Raw genomic sequence first — 24,647 nt, 5'->3', positions numbered from 1 at the left:
TATTTTTAATTTTTTGAGGAACTGCCATACTGTTTTCCACCACAGCTATACCATTTTATATTCCCACCAACAATGCACAAGGGTTCCAGTTTCTCCACATCCTCATCATACTTGTTGTTTTGTTTTTTTGATAATAGCAAACCTATTGGTTGTGAGTCAGTATCTCATTGTAGTTTTGATTTCATTTCTCTAATGATTAGTGATTTTGAGCATTTTTTCACGTGCTTATTGGCCATTTGTATATCTTCTTTGGAGAAATGTCTATTCAAGATCTTTGTCCATTTTTGAATTGTGCTTTTTTTTTTATTGTTAAGTTTTAGGAGGTCGCTATGTATTCTAGATATTAATCCTTTATCAGATATATGATTTGCAAATATTTTCTTCCATTCTGTGGGTTGCCTTTTTACTGTTGATAGTGTCTTTTGATGCACAAAATTTTAAAATTTTCATGAAGTCCAATCTGTCTGCTTTTTCTTTCATTACCTGTGCTTTTTGTGTCATATCCAAGAAATCATTGCCAAATCCAATGTCATAAAGCATTTGTCCTGTTTTCTTCTAAGAGTTTTATTGTTTTAGGTCTTACATTTAAGCTTTTTCTTAATAGAGCTTCATACCAATCATCACTTCCTATCATCAAGCTACTGGCTTTGCTTTTGACATTTCAAGGTTTACTTATTATCCAGTTGTCTTGATTTTTGTTTAAAAAAAAAAAAGATTCATGCAAGAAAAATGTCAAGAGAATTATGGCTAAATGAATATTTAACCAGCCTTTTGGGTAAGGTAATGTCAGAATATAATTCTTCTACAGTGATAAGTAGCATGCTGTGCTATGGACCATGTAAAAATGGACTAAATATGAAAACTGTTTTTTTTTTTTAGTGGTTGAGATGTAACTGGATTAAAAAAAAAACCTTACTGTTCAGAAATGTGAAAAATCGTTTTGTTCAGTATCACAACAGATTTCCCAATGGTTTTCTTATTTAGCTCACAATCTCCTTGCAGTTTATACTATTTCAGTAAGATCTCACTACTATCATTTCTTACCATGCACCTTTTTTTTTTTTTTACTGTTTTTCAAGAGTCTAAGGACCATGCCCTCATTGTAGATGGCCTCAGTTATTTATCTTGCATAATTCTAAATTATTATACTATGAGAAATTATGCCTAGTCACACAGTCATTGTTAATGAACCTTTAGAATGGGGTTTCTCAACCCTAGCACTAGTAACATTGTGGGCCAGATAATTCCGTGTTGGGGGGGGGGTGGGGTCTGTCCTGTACGTTGTAGGATCTTTAGCAGCACCCTGGCCCCTACCCACTAGATGCCAGTAACATACCCCCATCCCTTGCCAGGTGTGATGACCAAAAATATCCCCTCAGGGGCAAAACTGCCCCTGGTTGAGAACCATTGCTTTAGACAAATTATTAAGGAGAGAGTATCCCATACTCCACTTTTGAATCTGAATAACCACTGGCAAGAGATGATGATTCACAGAGACCATTTTAATCTTCTCATTAGTCATTATGATGTTTTTCCTATGCAAAAATAAAACTGACAAAATTGCAGCCCACTGTGACTCATGTTTCAATAAGCCAAAAGAAGATTTCTATAAAATGTATTTACATGTAAAATTTTAAAGTAATAGTAGTGGAGATATAATAAGAGGGATCGGGTATATATACATGCTATGACAGCCAACTGGCAATTTAAACTCATCGAACGAGGAGACTTTCACTCACTAAATAGCATTAAACACCTGCCTAAAATAAAAGGCAAATTAGACAGGATCCCTTCTGCCTTCCAAAGAGTGTTGAATTGAACTTAGACCTGTTACTTACTATAAATAAATAAGGCATCTGTTCTCTCAAGAGCTAAGAGTTCGAAATCGAATACAAGATTTCTGTCAGTATTTTCTTCCTGGTCATAGCTGAGTCAGGGACATTAGAGATGAAACTTTTTTCTGTTTTTGTTTTTTTATTTTTTTATTTTTTTGAATTTTATTTTATTTATTTTTTTATACAGCAGGTTCTTATTAGTCATCAATTTTATACACATCAGTGTATACATGTCAATCCCAATCGCCCAAATCATCACACCACCACCCCCACCCGCCACTGCTTTCCCCACTTGGTGTCCATACGTTTGTTCTCTACATCTGTGTCTCAATTTCTGCCCTGCAAACCGGTTCATCTGTACCATTTTTCTAGGTTCCACATATATGCGTTAACATGCGATATTTGTTTTTCTCTTTCTGACTTACTTCACTCTGTATGACAGTAGAGATGAAATTTTAACTTGTCTACCTGTGATACATGATACTGTATTGAATAAGTAAGTAGTAATAGGCTAAGACCAGATTACGTCTAAAGGCCCTTGCAACACTAATATTCTAGTACTGTAATTGTTGGAATGAAAGAGATAAAATTGAAACATCACAGGTATGTAACAATGTACTTATACATAATTACAATACCACCTTTAATCTTAGAAGATGGTTTTCTCACAGAACAATTTAGTAGTATCCACAGACGTGTTCTTAAAATGGGATTCACTTAGTTGTCATGGACACTTCTAAGATCAAAGATAAAAAGATGCTACCAGAATTTATATAGAAGGTGGTTCTATTAATTGTGGGAAAAAGTGGACAAAAGGATTGAAATGAACGTTAAGGATATGCTACTGCATGTCGACACGAGTTATCTATTGTATGATTTCACGATGGAAGGTAGGCTGTAAAAATAGTTAATAATCATTCAGTTTACGCATCTACAAAATAAAGTAAGCCTTAAAGGAGTTCCCAATTCCCATTTTTCATTTTTTAAAAATGTTGGTTATAGAAAAGCAGCATCACATTCAATCATTATCATACCAAGTAGTCAGCTTATTTAATACAGCAATATATTATACTTAAGATTAACTCTTACCCAATGAATACAGGAGAGAATTTTTAAATGTGTACCTTTACCAAATGAAATCAGTCTTCAAATACAACAGGAATTTTCCAGCACAGTCAAAAGATGAACTTAACTGTTGATTATAAAGCAGAATTATTTGACAGGATATAAACATTAGATTTTTACTAGTACAGTTTAGATAATATTTTGTGCTGCTATTTTTAAAAGATCAAATGTTATTCAGCCAGTTATTACTTCAGTCATGCAGGTGGATGTTCTAATGGGCAATCTATTATGATAAACTGATGTTAGTGTCTGTTAATCTGTTGAAGCTTGCATCAAATTTTAAACACAATTTACATTTTCATAATTTTATAGGTGCCATAAGAGATATGTGCCTTTTAACTAAATTCCTACTACAGCCCCTAGGGAAGTGTCACTTATTTGTGTTTCCAATATGAATTGGTACTATTATATTTGCCCATTTATAGATAACTGGAACAAAAAGCCCAAGAGATCCAACAATTGAAACCAGAAGAAAAGTCCACAGAAACATCCGATCAAGAACCTGGGCTATGAATTTCCAATCTTCAACAACCTGTATCAAAAACAAAACAAAACAAAACAAAAAAACCATGTTAAATAATTAAGACACAAAATCCGTAAATTTACACGTCGACTTGTAATATAAGTGGGTTCTTTTGATAGAATTTTAATAAACTATATAGTACTTAGATATTTTATAATAAACTTTAAAACATCTTTTTAATTCTTACTATATACAGTTATCTTTATTACTTGTTCAGCCCAGTAGTGTTTACTTATTTTAATTTTTAAAGATAATCCAGCCTGAAGTTAATTTCATGACAAATTAAAAGTTGGTTCAAAAAAAAAAAAAAAAAAGTTGGTTCAGAATAATATATATTCAACAGCTGTTAATCTTCCTCACCTCACCTGCTTTATTTTCCTAGGATTTCCTGGGGACCATTTTAACCTAAGCTCATGAGTTCATAGCTTCTGGTGAGCTCATTCCCTCCCTGTTTTCGCAGCCCAAGCAGGGAGCTGGCTCAGCAGGTGTGAGTGACCTCAAGGAAAGGGCAGGCTGAGACCAGGCCCCGAGCACCATAGGCTCCCTCCCACCAGGCCACTTCCTTGACCACGAGTTTCCCTAGCCCCTGTTCTCTATGAAGCACCGGGTCTTCTACAGGAACTGTGCCCCCCGTTTCAGGATAATGCAGAATTTAGAGGATTATAAACACTCTACTGCTTCTCTACTTATAAGTTTTTCCCCTGAAAATAAACCCCATTTACTGGCCCTCTTGGAAGGACCCCGGATCCTTTTGCACAACACTTTGCAGACATTCATTAAATCCCATCTCAATCCATATCATTATCTAATATCTGTATTTTTAAAAATTTATTTATTTTTGGCTGTGTTGTGTCTTCGTTGCTGTGCACGGGCTTTCTCTAATTGCGGCGAGCAGGGGCTACTCTTTGTTGTGGTGCACGGGCTTCTCATTGTGGTGGCTTCTCTTGTTGTGGAGCATGGGCTGTAGGCATGCGGGCTTCAGTAGTTGCAGCACGTGGTCTCAGTAGTTGTGGCTCGTGGGCTCTAGAGCACAGGCTCAGTAGTTGTGGCGCACGGGCTTAACTGCTCTGCGGCATGTGGGATCTTCCCGGACCAGGGCTCGAAGCTGTGTCCCCTGCATTGGCAGGCGGATTCTTAACCACTGCGCCACCAGGGAAGCCCCTAATATCTGTATTTTTTAAGACTCCATTGATAGCTTCACCTTATAAACTAATTATACTTACACCAAATAGAAACTTTATGATCCACAAGCATTAAAAGTTTCTTAGATTAAAACAACATTGTAAATCAACTATACTTCAATAAAAATTTTAAAAAAGTTTATTAGAAACATATGTCAAATGTCCCTTTGGGGGGAGGGCTGTTATTTTACCGGATTCATTCCACCTGCTTACCACGCCTGCTAGAAATTTTTCCATTTAAAAAAGCTTTAGAGATTAGAATTCATATACATTTTTTATTCTAGGTACTATTTTATTATTTTTTTATTATATTAGTTTCAGGTGTACAACATAGTGATTCTAAATTTTTATAGATTATACTCCATTTAAGTTATTATAAAATATTGGCTATATTCTCTGTGCTGTACAATATATCTTGATAGCCCCCTGCCCCTACCTTTCCCCCCTCTTTCCTTTCACCACTGGTAACCACTAGTTTGTTCTCTATATCTGTGAGAGAATTCATATAATTTTAATGCGACTATTCAAAGTAAATTCAATTATGAAAATAGTACTATAGTCATAGCTTTAAAAATATTATACAATAGAAATAAAGAATAGTGACAAGACTGAAATATTACATGTTTTGAAAGAAAACTCCAGTTCAATATGCTCACATTAATAAGATGTATTCATAGTTCAATTCTTGCATTTTAAATATTAACCTTAAATAAGGAGCCAGTGAGTTATTTTTCTATAATAAAGTTTTGAGCAAATTTTTGTTTTTAAGCAAATTAAGCATATTATTAAGTACTACACTAAGCTTCACTTGTACACGTTGATGTATAATATATAACACCTGAGAATACCTTAATGCTTTTGATTTCGCTAACATTCTTATAAGTGAACAAGAAGAAGATTTATTCTAGAAAAATATCTTGGCTGTATTTATGAAGGCTCCATTAGACTCATTCTTTAAAAAATGAAATCACTTTTGATAAACTATAATGCAGTTGTGCCTGCAGATTACTATAGAATCCAGAAACAAAGTTACTGAAGATCAAATTAAAACAGTTAATCATGTCAGAGCCAAAAACCAAACGGCAGGATTACTATGCCTTGGAATAACAGAACAGTCAGCATAACACAAAGTGTTTTCAAAAGTCATCCAAGATGCTGATGGGGGAAAAGGAGACGTGAGATTTGTGTACATGCCACATTTTGCAGATGTTTTAACTGAAACGTTAGTAAAGATCTTTTACAGTACAGTGTGTCAACATCTCTGGCCCTCAGTCTATGCTTAGTCTTAAGGGTCATGCTGTTTGCCCAACTTAGAATCAAAACAGATCTGCATTTGTAAATATACACGGTCACAGACCTCACGGACATCATTCTCCTTCATGACGTGTCTTGTGATGTAGCGAATGGAATCAAGTGCAGCTTCCAGTGTGTTTCTAGAAGATTTTGGTCCACGGCTGCTCTCAGTTTCCTCCTTCTGACTGAAGCACCTATCTACATGACTTCGCATGCAAAGCAGTGTCGGAAGCTTCTGAAGAAATATCTTGCGGACCCACGGAGCCATAGCGTTATGTGTTGAGGAAGAACGGTGATGGATGTTGATAGCAAAGACAGTGACCATGATGGATAGTGTCACAAAAATCATGGTAAACACCAGGTACTCTCCAATCAGAGGTATGACTTTGGAAGATGAGGGTATGATCTCTTCAATAACAAGAAGGAAGACAGTCAGAGACACAAGTACTGAAGTGCAGAGACAAATCTTTTCACCTTCATTTGAAGGAAGATAGAAGACAAGTATGGTTAAAAACGAGAGCCCAATACAGGGTATAATAAGGAACAAGGTATAAAAGAGAGGCAGACGCTTAATTACAAATGAGTAAGTGATGTAAGGATACCAGCAACAGCTGTCGGTTCTGTTTCCTTTGCTTCCTGTTGCGCTCACAATTTCCCATTCTCCATTATCAAAAAAATCTCTCTTGTCAACATCTTGGTCCTCCAAAATTATATCAACCTGTGATCCATCGTAAGTCCAAGAACCAAATTTCATGGAACAGTTTTGGAGATCAAATGGGAAAAATGTGACATCAATGGTACAGGAACTTTTGTAGTTTGCCGGTGGAGTCCAGGTAACAGTGCCGTCGTACCTGACGACAGTTTTCGTACTGGCCCCTTCAAAACGTCCATCTGCACTGAAATACACACATGCACAGTAACAATGCAGAGATTAAACAACCCGGGCGTGTGTTTTACAAGCCTAATATGAAAGAAAACCTATACCATAGCATGAAATACTTTTAAAATTATTACACTTGAGATATACCTGCTCCACGTAGGGGACTCTAGTTTAAGGACACTGCCCTTAAATATCTAACTCTATTGAAACTAAACCCCTATTTCCATATCTACTCCAGGACTGACAGATCTATATTCACAGAATCCTGAGATTCAAGTGGTTGAAATGATTTCACTTTGATTACACACAAAATGTAATTAGGCTATTTATAACAATGGATGTGCACAGAGCCAGAACCTGAATCCACATTCCTAGACGCCCCCCTCTCCCCTCAGTGCTCTTCTCCCTCCATGACAGATACTGGACGCTTCCTACTCTGACAGGGAAAGAACAATAGCCCCAAGCTGGGCACAGCCCTGGAAAACAGCTGTCCCTCTCTAACTCTGCCATCATGTGAACTCACGCACTGGAGAAGTCTAGCAGGAAACATCACCACCAACATAAGCTATCTTCGAAATATTGTTCTCTATCTTAAAATTCATGTGACTTTTGCACACTCCTATGTAATATATCCATGTTAAATATAAAAATGTTTGCAATGACTTAGAGTAAAATGATGCTCCAGGAAGCTGCATCATGCTTTGTTCACTCCTTGCATGCAGCTTTGTTCACTCCTTCCATGTTGAGAAGCATGGAGGTAAAGGTTTGAAAAGTGAAAGATATTTTTTGCTTAGCATTTGCTCTGTCCTCAAGTCAATGCCTTCTTGCAAACAAGACAAAGTGCATTAGGATAAGCACAAATTCCCAGAAACGTCCTGGAGTGGTTGGTCCTAGAAAAAAATGAAACTGGCATCCAGAAGTATCCTCTCCCCTAAGTTAAAAACCATCCTCAAAACACACTTAGGTAGAATACCTATAAATATGAGTTAATAATTAATACAACATTCCTCATTGTGGGAAAACTATTATACAGTATTTAAAGCAAAATTAGAAGGATGCACATTTAAACATAAAGTATGACCTTAACTATTTTTAACCATTACCAAAAATCTGGAAGGCAGTCTGCCAAATATGTAGTCTAGAAAATAAGAGTGTAAATGGGGATGTCAGGCTACACCCCACACACCACGTGTGAGCTGTGTGATCCTGGACAAGTATAACTATCTTTGGCCTCCATTTTCTCATCTGTCAAATAGATGTGATCGTACCTAGTTCATAAGGTTATCTTGAGAACTGAATGAATAAAGATAAGGCACCGAGCACAATGCCAGGCACAGAGTAAGTCCACCATACGTGTAAGTTTATAACAGTGGTTGCCACCAAGTGATGGGATAACGGGATTGATTATATTCCCCCCAACTTCCTTATACCTTTTTGGACTTCCCAAATGTTTTACAAATTTTTGAAATCCAAGAACACTTTTATGATCAGAAAACAATATACCAAAAAAGGGAGAGGATCCACAGAACCTATTTGTAGGTTCATGAAATGAGAGAACACAAGACTAAGTCCTGTGACTTTATAGCTAAACAATTTTCAAAAGGAAGAAAAAATTACTAGTGCCAAATAGTAATACAATTGTTTTCTTTTGAAAACAGAAAATGGTATCCTGGATATAACTTACTTATCAAACAAAACAATGTCTGGAGTCCAGAGAGAGTCTGAAGGGACTCGTATAACTTTTATTCCACTGTAGTCATCAGGGTTCCATCTCAATTTTACATCTATCCATTCCTTTAAAACAAAGAAACCTGACTCAATTTCAATAAAATTAACAGTCAAAAACAGTGAAAACTATACTCTTTGCCAAATCCAGACATTTTAGACACGAAGTCACCTCTACTCCCAATAAAGAAAACGCACCTCCACATCCTTCTTATGGGCACTGGAGGATATAGCCCTGTCCCCTCATGTGGTGGCTCTAGCCATGGTCCTCAGGAGACACAGGCGAGGACCAGAGCTGGGTACGTTCATGGATCTGCTCAACACCTCTTCTCCCACCAGCTGACCATGCCCAGGAGCGGCAGCCATGGGCACCTAAGGTCCAGGTTCAAGGGAAACATTCTCTTTTCTAGCTGTCTTGTCAATGACTGGCTGGACTGGTCCATGCAAAGAGCAGTTGGATTTATTACACATTCCACATAGTTAAACACCTTGTCCCACCTCCACACAGTAACAATTCTGTGATCACGTCAAGACTTGCACCCCAAGGAAAGCACACATGTCTTTCAGGAATTTGGGGTTAGGAAACTGGCAGTAGGTATTAAAAATCAGGAATAATAAAGAACAAACAAAGGGAAGCACTCAACAGCAGTTGGGGACATCTGGCCCAGAAAGAAAAGAAGTCCTTTATATAAGAGGGACTATGAACATAAAAATAAATCATTACATTCTTACCTGTTCCCATCTCACTTAGAATAGAAGCCAAAATCCTACAGTGGCCTAGAAGCCACTACTCATAACCTATGCTAGGAACACCCATCGGCCTCCTGTTGCTTCACTGACCTCATCTCCTACACCCGTCCCATGGCCACTCACCTCCAGTCAGCTGGCTTCTTTGCTGCTCTCTGAACACGCCAGGCACCCTCCAGCCTCAGGACTTTGCACGTTTGTGTCCCTCTGCCTGGAACAGTCCTCCCCCAGATACTCACATAGCTTGCTTCTCCCCCTCCTTCAAGTCTTTGTTCAAATATTACCTTCTCAGTGGCACTTCCCCTGCCCATCCTATTTAAAAGTACAGTCCCCAACACTCCCTATCCGCTTTCCCAGTGTATTTTTCTCCAAGCTTATCAGCTTGAAAGGTACTATACAACTTCCTATTTATTCCCCCCATTGGAATGAAGTTCCTTGAGGGCCTAGACTTTTGTCTGTTTTGTTCACTGCTGTTTCCCCAGTGCCCAGAACAGTGTCTGGCATATAGCGGGCACTCAAATAATATTAACTGAATGAATACAAGACTCCATCTACCTCATCCTTCTGCCTCCTGCCAATCCACCAAGACCAGATACTCATGCTACAAACCCTGTAATAACAGTGGCACCAGTCAACAGTTGGGTGGCCCTTTGAATTTTATACATACCTGCTTCAACCAGACATTGGTTGTCATTAACTGATTTTTCTCATCCTATGAAATAAAAATTTAAATAAGGCTGATTATTTCAATTACAGAAACAATAATTCTTTAAATAAGAATTTTCTCAGTTTTATATAAACACTCCTCTCTATATAGTACCTACGTTCTGTTCATCAATCCGGTTCTCTAGAAAAGCAGGATCTTTTTTCCAGCCTAATTTCACATTATTCCTTCCAACATACTCTGTATTTCAGATAAGCTGCCCGAAAGGACACCACTGGCATTTTTAGATTTAATATTAATAGTCTCGGCTACTACATTTCCTCAAATCTAAGATGCAATCTAAGAATCACAACATTATTTTATGTACTTAGCACTAAGAAAGAAAAAGGCTGATAATGAATTGTAAGCTGTCATTAATTATAAGACGTCTTGACTTCAGAAGTGCTAAAATGTGCATCTTACAATCGGTGAGATACAATGTGTGCATTCTTGAGGGACTATAATTTGTCATTTGCTTCTGCTGAGGCACATATTTGAATCTCTCCATGGAGCTGTTACGTAGAAAAAAATATGGAGGTCAGAGCCTTGAATGGCAACTTCATAAAGCTTTTACATCCTACTTTTCTAGAGAACCAGGGGTCCTTGCTACTTACACCTTCCTGCTGTCTTACCTTCACTTACGCCAGTCCTTCACTGAATTTTCAAGGCCTAATTAAAGTGATAACTCTTTCATTAAGTTTTACTGAAATATCATGGAGCCAACTGAACCAGTAAAAGATCATCATGATCATCAACCACAAATGGACCTTGTGTAGGATACAATGCTCAGAGCACACAGACACACAGAAGCACGAGGCAATCCCTACACTTGGGTAGAGAGGATGGGATATAAATAGCTTAGGTGACTGGAGTGTTTCCATTCCCTATCCCATCCGAACAACAGATGAATGACCTAGGAGAAAGGAGGAGGCCAGAAGGAAGCACATCTCTAGGTACAAAGACAGCTGTTAGGTCCCTACCTGGAAAGAATGGGTCCTAGGAAATACAGCATGGCCATCCCTCTTACACTGTGTCTTCCAAAGAGCAATTTTCCTTGATTAAAACACTAGAGCTGGAAAGGACCTAGAGATTTTATCTACTGTAATCCCTTCATTTTGCAAATATGAAAACTGGCCCAGTGAGGCAACTTGCTTAAAATCACACCACCAATTAGTGGTAAAATCGATTCTAGAACTCAAAACTCCTAAATTTAAACGCTACGCCACCAGCTCTACTGTCCACCCCAAAGTCACACACCATCCAGAATAACTGCTGAGCCCTGTATTAGAATATGCCTTTCAGACAAATGTTCTAACCAGAGGCATTAAAAATTAGGAAAGTTCTGGTAAACATATTACCTGTGATGCTGCACGGCAGTAGGTCGTCTTTGAGAATCCAATGAAAATTATAGACTTTTTCACCAGAAAAATGTGAACACACATAGATTTTGCTCTGTGAGCTAGAACCTAGTCCATACTTAGTATCTTTAATAGTAACATAGATAAAAGAAAAACCCATAAGTTCACAACTGGCCCCAAAGATGTGGGTTAGCCATTGCCTTAGGGGATACAGCCTCTTTTAACCTCAAGTATCTCTTCAGCATCTATCACGTGTTCAACACAGCGGAGGATGCAACAGAAACCAAACTGAGGGACTTCCCTGGTGGCGCAGTGGTTAAGAATCCACCTACCAATGCAGGGGACGCAGGTTTGAGCCCTGGTCTGGGAAGATCCCACATGCCGCAGAGCAACTAAGCTCGTGCGCCACAACTACTGAGCCTGCACTCTAGAGCCCATGAGCCACAACTACTGAAGCCTGCGTTCCGCAACAAGAGAAGCCACTACAATGAGAAGCCCGCGCACCACAATGAAGAGTAGCCCCTGCTCGCCGCAACTAGAAAAAGCCTGCGTGCAGCAACAAAGACCCAACGCAGCCAAAAATAAATAAATTAATTAATTGATTAATTAAAAAAAAAAAAACCCAAACTGAGTGAAGACAAATGTAGGATGACACTCAGAAGGAAACCACAGATAAAGAAATGTTAACTACTCATAAGCATAGCAGAAAAGTTTTAGGGGTAATAGGGTTTTTTTTAACCTGACCATAAAAATAAAATCAAAACAAACAAGCCAAAACTGATATTTTAAAAAAACAGAGCGAGAACACGTAGGAGATAAGATAGGAATCTGAGGAAACTTCAAGGAAGAGCCACCAAACATGATCACAAGGTTGCGGGGCAAAGACCTTAGCGATTAAAAAGAACATAAACCCACTGAGAAGCAATTCAGTGAAGCTTCTATCAATGTCCAGGGCACTTGACCCTCATCTTCCTTGACTCCAGTCCTCCTCCCCTCTCATTGTCACTGACCGTATATTTTCTGGGCTCTTCTCTCAAGAAGCAACCCTTCCTCAACGTCTCTGCTTGGCTAACCCTTGCTTCTACCACTTTCTATGAATGTTCTTCACGAATCAGACTCCTGCTCTCTCTGCTTTAAAACTGCATCAGTTCAAAGTTTTCAACAATCACCCCCAGGCCAGCAATTCCAAACTGACATCCTCAGCCTCACCTCTCACCTCGGAGCCAGTCTTGACATTCCAAGGGCCTCAGTGAACATTTTCTTTTGAATGCACCATAATGACCTCATACCAAAAGCAAACCCATCGTCTTCTCTGCCCTGCCCCCATAACAACCAATTTTCTCTTTCAAATTGGTTACCCTTCTAACCTCCTAGGCTTCGAAATAAGATGCCTCCCTCCATATTCAGTGGTCAAGTCCTGTTCCTTCTTATATTTGGTCTAACTTGCCTCTCAAGCTTCTAATCTTTCACTCTTTGAAGCCACGTATTTAACTATCTTATTGATCCTCTTAAAGTACTGCTTTTACCATGTCTGTTACCCATCAGATCTCTCATTCACTCAGCATTTACTATGTGCCAGACACCATGCTAGGCTCTGGGACAGACACAAGGACTAAAGCTCACTCTGCTTTGAGGCGGCCCTGCCAGCACATGAGTGCCAGTCAGTGTAACTGGAATAGAAGAGAGACTGTCTTAGGAAGTTTGGATTTCAGAGTCTGACAGATGAATTTGGCCTTGAAGGATAAATGGCTTGTGCTGAGAAGGAAAGTTCTCCAAACAGAAGCAATGGCAGGAGCAAAGGCACAGTGGCACACAGGCATCACTCCTCACCTCCTCTACCATCCAGTCAGACCATCGATCTAAACAGCCAAACAAAAAGGCTCAGTTATCGCTTATGTACCTGTGATTACACTGTTCCTTGTTATTAAAGTTCTTTCCTCTCTGCATGCCAGATCCTACACTTAGCACAAGCCCAGCTCAAGTGCCACTTCTTCTACCCAGGCTTCTTTGATAATCTCAATCATCAAGATCTGAAATCCCAGATCTCTGTGACATCACGATTTAGTACTGCAGCATTCTACACTTATTCCATTTACATGCTGACAGTCCCAGCTAGAAAGAAAAGTTGAAAGCAAGCCCTACTAACTTACTTCCTACTTCCCTATGTTTAATTTATATTTAAAATCTTCCTGTATTGCCTAGCAAAGGATCAAGCACAGAGTCCATATTCATTGATCCTTCTGGAAGCAATTAGGTTACATATATCAGTCAACAGACTTCAAAAATGTATATCCTTTGATTCATCACCTTTCTCAAGGAAAGGAGAAATTCAAACATTTATGTACAAATATTCATCATTGTCCTTTATAATAGGAAAAATTGGGAACAAGCTTCTGCCAACAATAGGAGAATGTTTAAATAAATTATAAATGAAATATAGCCATTAAAAATTAAATTTGAAGATTATGTAATAACATAAGAAAATGTTCATCAGTAACAATAGGGGAAAAAGCAGTAATCAAAATTATATCTAAAATAATATTTCAATTTTGTAACATATTCACAAAGAAAAAACTGGCAAGAAACACAACAAAATGTTACCAATGGTCATTTCTGGGTGGTAGAATTACAGTCAAGTTTTATTTTATTTTCTTATTTGTATTTTTTTGAACTTTCTAAACTCTTTCCAAAAATCATGCATTGCTTCTTTAATCAGAAAATAAAGGCACACCTATAAATGTTATCTATATCCATCCATACATACATACACACACACATACTTGACTATTCTGGGAACACAACAGGGAAACAATTATTGATTGACATGATCAGAAAAAGAAGAAACTAGTTTAAAAATTAGCGTGAACCTTTTAGTTTAAAATAGAAATAATCTCTTGACAATAAGAACAAGTTACGATGGGAAATTTACTACCTGGTAAATGTCACATGGAAAAACCTAAGAAATGTTTTAAGTGTGATACTGAGGCAATGATCTGTTGAGATCCCTTTTCGGTCCTAAAAATCTACAAGTCTGACTCTTGGGTTTTTTCTTTTAAAATTTTTGACTTTTTGGTCATATTTTTTAACACATTTAAGGAGAAACTTCCATATAAAAGGTTTAATATCTTTGAATTTATTAAAAAATAGACCTATTTTAATTACCAAATGAGATAAAATGATTTCTAAACTACACAAGATTATATAAACATACAGTATTCCTATGTCTGTGGTGTAATAATTGTTTTTCCCTGGTGAGTTCCTGGAGGAAAAGCACTATGTTCATTCACCTTTGTAATCTTTGCAGCCGAGCACGGTGCCTGGGCACACAATACGCTCTCCATAGACCCGTGTGAAATTGAATATGGAATGATATGCACACCTACCACATCCACTAATTGAGATATTGCAAGGCCAAACTTTATTTTTATTTTGTCATTCAGGTGTTCCACTGGACGAACCCATCTCTCGTAGTCTTGAAATAAATCCTTAAACAAACTATCTTCATGTTTGGCAACAAAGGATGGTTCAGCTAATCCTGTATAACAAATTTTTAAAAGTTAGTGGATTGGCTTCTCTCCCACCAAATACCTCTACTTTAAAAAAGTTTGGCATTACTAATGAACCAAAGTATTATTTAGGCTATTGTCAAAGGCGATTTTAAAATGAAGGAGATTTAAAAATGTTTGTGATCAATAAGGGACACTCTGGTTCACATATATTTCTTAGTTAAATCAGATTATTCACATGGAAATATGCTGAATTCCGTAAGAAGCACTCAGTACTTAATACATAGTAATTTAAAATCTAAGTAACAAAAGCTTTTAAATTACCAGGGCTAGGGGGGTTGCTTGTCATAAAATTCCAAACCTAGAAAACAGATATATTAAAGTTTATTGATCAACTATAAATATAAAATAAACATGCTTTAATTTACATGCTTTTAATATACAAATATATAAATATTGAACAAATTATTCAGATTTGTCATACCTTTGTTTGCTATACATTTGTATACAATTACCTTAGGGCCTAAGACTTAAAAAAAAAAAGATAAAATTTTAAAAGTTTTAAATGCCATAAGCCAAAGACTGGTTAGATTTATGGATCACAGTTATGTTTACACTTCTAATAAGCTTAAGTAAGCCTCTTTAATGAAATGAGTTTTCAGTGTTTTATGGACATTGGAGTCTCTATTAAGGAAATGTGGAATGTGTGAAATTCAAGGATGACATTTATTCAAGACTCATGATTTTACAAAGAAAAAACATTTATTTAAAACAAAATGTCACTGGCTTATTTATCATAAAGTATATACATTGGGATTTAGAGTAGCTAGTGTTGGCCTTTCTCTAACCTAAAAGAAATGATTTAACAGAAAATTAGCACTTCCACAAAATCTTCTCTTTTTGTTGTGATAGACCATGTCTTCTATTTGGAGCTATTAAAAAGTATCTGGTTACTCTAGCTAGAGGAAACCCATTCCCTGATTTTCTTTCACTGCTTATTTCTTCATTAATAGAGCAGCTTATTCCTCAGAGTTTATGTCTTGCTTCCCTGGGCAATTTAAGATATTTGATTTAATCTATAAATATCATAGAGTTTGTGCCATGCCTCTGTAAAAGCCTCCTTATGCTGAAATGTGCAGCACTGGAGATATTTCAATTCAATTAGAATATTATACACTAGAGAAGCATTCTTTTTAATGTTCAAAAGCTGTTAATTTCAGAGGTTCAAGTTAAAATAGCATTATTGAACCATTTCTCCTATTCTGATCCTATTTTAAAATGGAAACGACAAAAGCTTAAGGTTGTTTAAAAGACAGAGATAAAATGTTTTTTAACAGAATCTAAGGAAACTTTGCCTTATGGAAAAAAATACTAACTTGAATTGCCACCTCAAATTTTGTTTGAAAGAAAGTAGATAGGGTATAAATAAATAAAATGATAAATTTATCCTAACATTCTACTTAATGAGAACGCTTAAGATACTGCCTTGTGAATACCTTCTTAGTACATCCAATACTAGAAATACCATTTTCTTAGCACAACTTTACAGAAATGCCAGGTGCAAAGGTCAGTGGTATTTTAGCACAAAACCTTAATGGTGCACTCAAATTCTACTTAGAGGTCATGTTTCTTTAGCTGGTTCTAAATGTTTTAAGTTTATACTGCTCATAAACCTCAAAATATTAAGAGGGAGATGATCCAACACATTCCCTCACTTTACAAATGAGGATATATGACCAGAAAGGCCAGTGCTACAGAGATCATCAGTGGCAGAGCTCTGAAGGCCTCCCCTCTACCTTTTGCTCTTTCCACCCTAACATCTTCCACCTTGTGACAACTTTCTAAAAGAGCTTAATATCACATGCCGAGACCTCAAGCCCACACCAGTGTTTGTTCATTCATTCATTCAACAAACATTTAACAGAATGTGCCTTGTATCAGGCACCATGCCAAATGCTGGAAATACACTGGTAATCAAAGACAGCATCCACATTTACAGCCCAGTAGTAAGGACTGGCTCCAAAAATGTGATACTGTATATAAGCTAAATTCTATAGAAACTGAATCAAACTAAAAGATTATTTTTTAAAAGTTGTTGTGAGGACTTCTCTGGTGGTGCAGTGGTTAAGAATCCGCCTGACAATTCAGCAGACACAGGTTCAGGCCCTGGTCCAAGAAGATCCCACATGCCATGGAGCAGCTAAGCCTGAGTGCCACAACTACTGAGTCTGCACTCTACAGTCCACTCTAGAGCCCACAACTACTGAGCTCGCGTGCCACAACTACTGAAGCACACACGCCTAGAGACCGTGCTCCACGACAAGAGAAGCCACCACAATAAGAAGCCCGCGCACCACAACGAAGAGTAGCCCCTGCTCGCCGCAACTAGAGAAAGCCCACGCACAGCAGTGAAGACCCAATGCAGCCAAAAATAAATAAATTTATATATATAAAAAAAAAGTTGTTGTGAATAGTTAACGTGTGCTCATCCTACTCAAAATAAATACTTTAAATCAATCACTTTCAACCTAGGTTCCTTGGAATCCAGGGGCATTTATACTATACTGTTCTCATTTATATCATACTGTTCTGCATTATTTTTCAATTATGTCACATAAGTCTTGGGTCGCCAAAGAAACCAATGTCCTGGAACGTAGGAATCATTTCTTTAGTTTCGCATTCCTAAAGTATAATACTTAGTATTGATCACAGTAGTTACTTAAGAGTAGTTTTTCTTCCCTCACTACTTAAAGAGGAAACCAGGGGAGATTGGTTCAAGATGGCAGAGTAGAAGGACGTGCTCTCACTCCCTCCTGCGAGAGCAACGGAATCACAACTAACTGCTGAACAATCATCAACAGGAAGACACTGGAACTACCAAAAAAGATACCCCACGTCCAAAGACAAAGGAGAAGCCACAATGAGACGGTAGGAGGGGCGCAATCACAATGAAATCAAATCCCAAAACTGCTGGGTGGGTGACTCACAAAATAGAGAACACTTACACCACAGAAGTCCACCCACTGGAGTGAAGGTTCTGAGCCCCATGTCAGGCTTCCCAACCTGCAGGTCCAGCAATGGGAGGAGGAATTCCTAGAGAATCAGACTTTGAAGGCTAGCAGGATTTGATTGCAGGACTTCAACAGGACTGGGGGAAACAGAGACCCCACTCTTGGAGGGCGCACACAAAATAGTGTGTGAATCGGGACCCAGGGGAAGGAGCAGTGACCCCAGGGGAGACTGAACCAGACCTATCTGCTAGTGTTGGAAGGTCTCCTGCAGAGGCGGGGGATGTCTCTGTTTCACCGTGGGGACAATGACACTGGCAGCAGAAGTACCAGATTAAGGAACAAGATAAAACCCCAGAAAAACAACTAAATGAAGTGGAGATAGGCAACCTTCCAGAAAAAGAATTCAGAATAATGATAGTGAAGATGATCCAGGACCTTGGAAATAGAAGGGAGGCAAAGCTCGAGAAGATGCAAGAAATGTTTAACAAAGACCTAGAAGAATTAAAGAACAAACAAACAGAGATGACCAATACAATAACTGAAATGAAAAATACTCTAGAAGGAATCAATAGCAGAATAACTGAGGCAAAAGAACAAATAAGTGAACTGGAAGACAGAATGGTGGAATTCACTGCTGCAGAACAGAATAAAGAAAAAAGAATGAAAAGAAATTAGGACAGCCTAAGAGACCCCTGGGACAACATTAAACGCAACAACATTCACATTATAGGGGTCCCAGAAGGAGAAGAGAGAGAGAAAGAACCCGAGAAAATATTTGAAGAGATTATAGTCGAAAATTTCCCTAACATGGGGAAGGAAATAGCCACCCAAGTCCAGGAAGTGCAGAGAGTCCCATACAGAATAAACTCAAGGAGAAACATGCCGAAACACATAGTAATCAAACTGACAAAAATTAAAGACAAAGAAAAACTACTGAAAGCAGCAAGGGAAAAATGACAAATAACATGCAAGGGAACTCCCATAAGGTTAACAGCTGATTTCTCAGCAGAATATCTACAAGCCAGAAGGGAGTGGCATGATATACTTAAAGTGATGAAAGGGAAGAACCTACAACCAAGATTACCCTACCAGGCAAGGATCTCACTCAGATTCGATGCACAAATCAAAAGCTTTACAGACAAGCAAAAGCTAAGAGAATTCAGCACCACCAAAAGCTAAGAGAATTCAGCACCACCAAAGCTCTACAACAAATGCTAAAGGAATTTCTCTAGGTGGGAAACAAAAAAGAAGAAAAGGACCTACAAAAACAAACCCAGAACAATTAAGAAAATGGTAATAGGAACAAACATATTGATAATTACCTTAAAAGTGAATGGATTAAATGCTCCAACCAAAAGACACAGGCTTGCTGAATGGATACAAAAACAACACCCATATATGTGTTCTCTATAAGAGACCCACTTCAGACCTAGGGACACATACAGACTGAAAATGAAGGGATGGAAAAAGATATTCCATGCAAATGGAAATCAAAAGAAAGCTGGAGTAGCAATACTCATATCAGATAAAAAAGACTTTAAAATAAAATGTTACAAGAGACAAGGAAGGACACTACATAATGATCAAGGGATCACTCCAAGAAAAAGATATAACAATTATAAATATATATGCGCCCAACATAGGAGCACCTCAGTACATAAGTCAACTGCTAACAGCTATAAAAGAGGAAATTGACAGTAACACACTAATAGTGGGGGACTTTAACACCTCACTTACACCAATGGACAGATCATCCAAACAGAAAATTAATAAGGAAACACAAGCTTTAAATGACACAATAGACCAGATAGATTTAATTGATATTTATAGGACATTCCATCCAAAAACAGCAGATTAAACTTTCTTCTCAAGTGCACATGGAACATTCTCCAGGATAGATCACATCTTGGGTCACAAATCAAGCCTTAGTGAATTTAAGAAAATTGAAATCATATCAAGCAACTTTTCTGACCACAATGTTATGAGATTAGAAATCAATTACAGGGAAAAAAACGTAAAAAACACAAACACATGGAGGCTAAACAATACGTTACTAAATAACCAAGAGATCACTGAAGATATCAAAGAGGAAATAAAAAAATGCCTAGAGACAAATGACAATGAAAACACGACGATCCAAAACCTATGGGATACAGCAAAAGCAGTTCTAAGAGGGAAGTTTATAGCAGTACAATCCTATGTCAAGAAACAACAAACATCTCAAATAAACCATCTAACCTTACACCTAAAGGAACTAGAGAAAGAAGAACAAACAAAACCCAAAGTTAGTAGAAGGAAAGAAATAATAAAGATCAGAGCGGAGACAAATGAAATAGAAACAAAGAAAACAATAGCAAAGATCAATAAAACTAAAAACTGGTTCTTTGAGAAGATATACAAAATTGATAAACAATTAGCCAGACTCATCAAGAAAAAGAGGGAGAGGACTCAAATCAATAAAATTAGAAATGAAAAAGGAGAAGTTACAACAGACACCGCAGAAATACAAAGCATCCTAAGAGACTACTACAAGCAACTCTATGCCAATAAAATGGACAACCTAGAAGAAATGGACAAATTCTTAGAAAGGTATAACCTTCCAAGACTGAACCAGGAAGAAACAGAAAATATGAACAGACCAATCACAAGTAATGAAATTGGAACTGTGATTAAAAATCTTCCAACAGGAGGAGGGGCAAGATGGCGGAAGAGTAAGACGCGGAGATCACCTTCCTCCCCACAGATACATGAGAAATACATCTACACGTGGAACTGCTCCTACAGAACACCCACTGAACGCTGGCAGAAGACGTCAGACCTCCCAAAAGGCAAGAAAATCCCCACGTACTTGGGTAGGGCAAAAGAAAAAAGAAATAACAGAGACAAAAGAATAGGGACGGGACCTGCACCAGTGGGAGGGAGCTGCGAAGGAGGAAAGGTTTCCACACACTAGGAAGCCCCTTCGTGGGCAGAGACTGCGGGTAGCAGAGGGGGGAAGCTTCGGAGCCACGGAGGAGAGCGCAGCCACAGTGGTGCGGAGGGCAAAGCGGAGATTCCCGCACAGAGGAGCGGTGCCGACCAGCACTCACCAGCCCGAGAGGCTTGTCTGCTCAGCCGCCGGGGCGGGCGGGGCCTGGGAGCTGGGGCTCGGGCTTCGGTGCTAGCCGGGAGGGAGCCCGGGAAAAAGACTGCAGCTGCCAAAGAGGCAAGAGAATTTTTCTTGCCTCTTTGTTTCGCGGCGCGCAAGGAGAGGGGATTCAGAGCGCCGCCTAAACGAGCTCCACAGACGGGCGCGAGCCGCGGCTATCAGCGCGGATCCCACAGCAACAGGGACGCAGAGGGAAAAACGGAGAGATTCCCGCACAGAGGCTCGGCGCCGAGCAGCACTCACCAGCCCGAGAGGCTTGTCTGCTCACCCGCCGGGGCGGGCGGGGGCTGGGAGCTGAGGCGCGGGCTTCGGTCGGATCCCAGGGAGAGGACTGGGGTTAGCTGCGTGAACACAGCCTGAAGGGTCTAGCGCATCACAACTAGCCGGGAGGGTGCACGAGAAAAAGTCTGCAGCTGCCGAAGGGGCAGGAGACTTTTTCTTGCCTCTTTGTTTCGCGGCGTGCAAGGAGAGGGGATTCAGAGCGCCACTTAAACGAACTCCAGAGACGGGCGCGAGCCGCGACTATCAGCGCGGACCCCAGAGACGGGCATGAGACGCTGAGGCTGCTGCTGCCGCCACCAAACAGCCTGTGGGCGAGCACAGGTCACTCTCCACACCGCCCCTCCCGGGAGCCTGTGCAGCCCGCCACGGCCAGGCTCCCGTAATCCGGGGACAACTTCCCCGGGAGAACGCACGGCACGCCTCAGGCTGCTGCAACGTCACGCCGGCTTCTGCCGCCGCAGGCTCGCCCCGCCTCCTCCGTACCGCTCCCTCCCCCCGGCCTGACTGAGCCAGAGCCCCCGAATCAGCTGCTCCTTTAACCCCGTTCTGTCTGGGCGGGGAACAGACGCCCTCAGGCGACCTACATGCAGAGGTGGGTCCAAATCCAAAGCTGAACCCCGGGAGCTGTACGAACAAAGAAGAGAAAGGGAAATCTCTCCCAGCAGCCTCAGAAGCAGCGGATTAAAGCTCCACAAACAACTTGATGTGCCTGCATCTGTTGAATACCTGAATAGACAACGAATCATCCCAAATTCAGGAGGTGGACTTTGGGAGCAGGATATATTAACTTTTCCCCTTTTCCTTTTTTTTGTGAGTGTAGATGTGTATGCTTCTGGGTGAGATTTTGTCTGTATAGCTTTGCTCTCACCGTTAGTCCTAGGGTTAGGTCCGTCCGTTTTTTTTTTTTTTTTTTTTTTGGCTTAAAAATTTTTTTTTCCCTAATAAATGTTTTCTTAATAATTTTTTCCTTATTTTCTATTTTTAAAAAAAAATTTTAATAAGTTTTTTCATGTTTTTTATTTTAAAAAATTAAAAAATTTTTTTTCTTAATAAATTTTTTCTAAATAAATTTTTTCTTATTTTTAGTATAAAAAATTAATAAATCTATTTTTAAAAATTAAAAAAAATTTTTTTTCTTAATAAATTTACTCTTAATAATTTTTTTTCTTATTTTTTATTATAATTGCTTTATTTTATTTTATTTTATCCTCTTTTTTTCTTTCTTTCCATTTTTTCTCCCTTTTATTCTGAGCCGTGTGGATGAAAGGCTCTTGGTGCTCCAGCCAGGCATCAGGGCTGTGCCTCTGAGGTGGGAGAGCCAACTTCAGGACACTGGTCCACAAGAGACCTCCCAGCTCCACATAATACCAAACGGCGAAAATCTCTCACAGATCTCCATCTCAACATCAAGACCCAGCTTCACTCAACGACCAGCAAGCTACAGTGCTGGACACCCTATGCCAAACAACTAGCAAGAGAGGAACACAGCCCCATCCATTAACAGAGAGGCTGCCTAAAATCATAATAAGGCCACAGACACCCCAAAACACACCACCAGACGTGGACGAACCCACCAGAAAGACAACATCCAGCCTCATCCACCAGAACACAGGCACTAGTTCCCTCCACCAGGAAACCTACACAACCCACTGAACCAACCTTAGCCACTGGGGACAGATACCAAAAACAACGGGAACTACGAACCTGCAGCCTGTGAAAAGGAGACCCCAAACACAGTAAGATAAGCAAAATGAGAAGACAGAAAAACACACAGGAGATGAAGGAGCAGGGTCAAAACACACCAGACCTAACAAATGAAGAGGAAATAGGTAGTCTACCTGAAAAAGAATTCAGAATAATGATAGTAAGGATGATCCAAAGTCTTGGAAATAGAATAGACAAAATGCAAGAAACATTTAACAAGGATGTAGAAGAACTAAAGAGGAACCAAGAAACGATGACAAGCACAATAAATGAAATTAAAAATACTCTAGATGGGATCAATAGCAGAATAACTGAGGCAGAAGAACGGATAAGTGACCTGGAAGATAAAATGGTGGAAATAACTACTGCAGAGCAGAATAAAGAAAAAAGAATGAAAAGAACTGAGGACAGTCTCAGAGACCTCTGGGACAACATTAAACGCACCAACATTCGAATTATAGGGGTCCCAGAAGAAGAAGAGAAAAAGAAAGGGACTGAGAAAATATTTGAAGAGATTATAGTTGAAAACTTCCCTAATATGGGAAAGGAAATAGTTAATCAAGTCCTGGAAGCACAGAGAGTCCCATACAGGATAAATCCAAGGAGAAACACACCAAGACACATATTAATCAAACTATCAAAAATTAAATATAAAGAAAACATATTAAAAGCAGCAAGGGAAAAACAACAGATAACACACAAGGGCATCCCCATAAGGTTAACAGCTGATCTTTCAGCAGAAACGCTGCAAGCCAGAAGGGAGTGGCAGGATATACTTAAAGTGATGAAGGAGAAAAACCTACAACCAAGATTACTCTACCCAGCAAGGATCTCATTCAGATTTGATGGAGAAATTAAAACCTTTACAGACAAGCAAAAGCTGAGAGAGTTCAGCACCACCAAACCAGCTTTACAACAAATGCTAAAGGAACTTCTCTAGGCAAGAAACACAAGAGAAGGAAAACACCTACAATAACAAACCCAAAACATTTAAGAAAATGGGAATAGGAACATACATATCGATAATTACCTTAAATGTAAATGGATTAAATGCTCCCACCAAAAGACACAGACTGGCTGAATGGATACAAAAACAAGACCCATATATATGCTGTCTACAAGAGACCCACTTCAGACCTAGAGACACATACAGACTGAAAGTGAGGGGATGGAAAAAGATATTCCATGCAAATGGAAATCAAAAGAAAGCTGGAGTAGCAATTCTCATATCAGACAAAATAGACTTTAAAATAAAGACAATTACAAGAGACAAAGACGGACACTATATAATGATCAAGGGATCGATCCAAGAGGAAGGTATAACAATTGTAAATATTTATGCACCCAACATAGGAGCACCTCAATACATAAGGCAAATACTAACAGCCATAAAAGGGGAAATCGACAGTAACACAATCATAGTAGGGGACTTTAACACCCCACTTTCACCAATGGACAGATCATCCAAAATGAAAATAAATAAGGAAACACAAGCTTTAAATGATACATTAAACAAGATGGACTTAATTGATATTTATAGGACATTCCACCCAAAAACAACAGAATACACATTTTTCTCAAGTGCTCATGGAACATTCTCCAGGATAGATCATATCTTGGGTCACA

At 38.9% G+C, this 24,647-nt stretch overlaps 1 protein-coding gene across 4 annotated transcripts in view; it reads right to left on the bottom strand.

Annotated features, from left to right (window-relative positions):
- Positions 1-2,881: 2,881 nt before the first annotated feature.
- The window catches only part of CHRNA5 (cholinergic receptor nicotinic alpha 5 subunit), a 60,074-nt gene continuing 38,308 nt past the window's right edge, over positions 2,882-24,647 (bottom strand). Inside the window, exons 2-7 of one of the 4 annotated variants that reach the window (XM_061181856.1) lie at positions 14,754-14,905; positions 9,977-10,021; positions 8,522-8,631; positions 6,560-6,853; positions 6,022-6,223; positions 2,882-3,492 (exon numbers count right to left, since the gene is read on the bottom strand). In XM_061181856.1, coding sequence (XP_061037839.1) covers positions 3,331-3,492; positions 6,022-6,223; positions 6,560-6,853; positions 8,522-8,631; positions 9,977-10,021; positions 14,754-14,905 — 965 coding nt within the window. In that variant the 3' untranslated portion in view covers positions 2,882-3,330. Of the gene's footprint in view, positions 3,493-6,021; positions 6,854-8,521; positions 8,632-9,976; positions 10,022-14,753; positions 14,906-24,647 lie in introns of all 4 variants that reach the window. The other 3 variants (XM_061181854.1, XM_061181855.1, XM_061181857.1) reach the window with 3 other exon arrangements.

The sequence above is a fragment of the Eubalaena glacialis genome, chromosome 2, assembly GCF_028564815.1.
Source record: "Eubalaena glacialis isolate mEubGla1 chromosome 2, mEubGla1.1.hap2.+ XY, whole genome shotgun sequence".
NCBI lineage: Eukaryota > Metazoa > Chordata > Mammalia > Artiodactyla > Balaenidae > Eubalaena > Eubalaena glacialis.
This window is presented reverse-complemented; position numbering and strand designations above follow the sequence as displayed.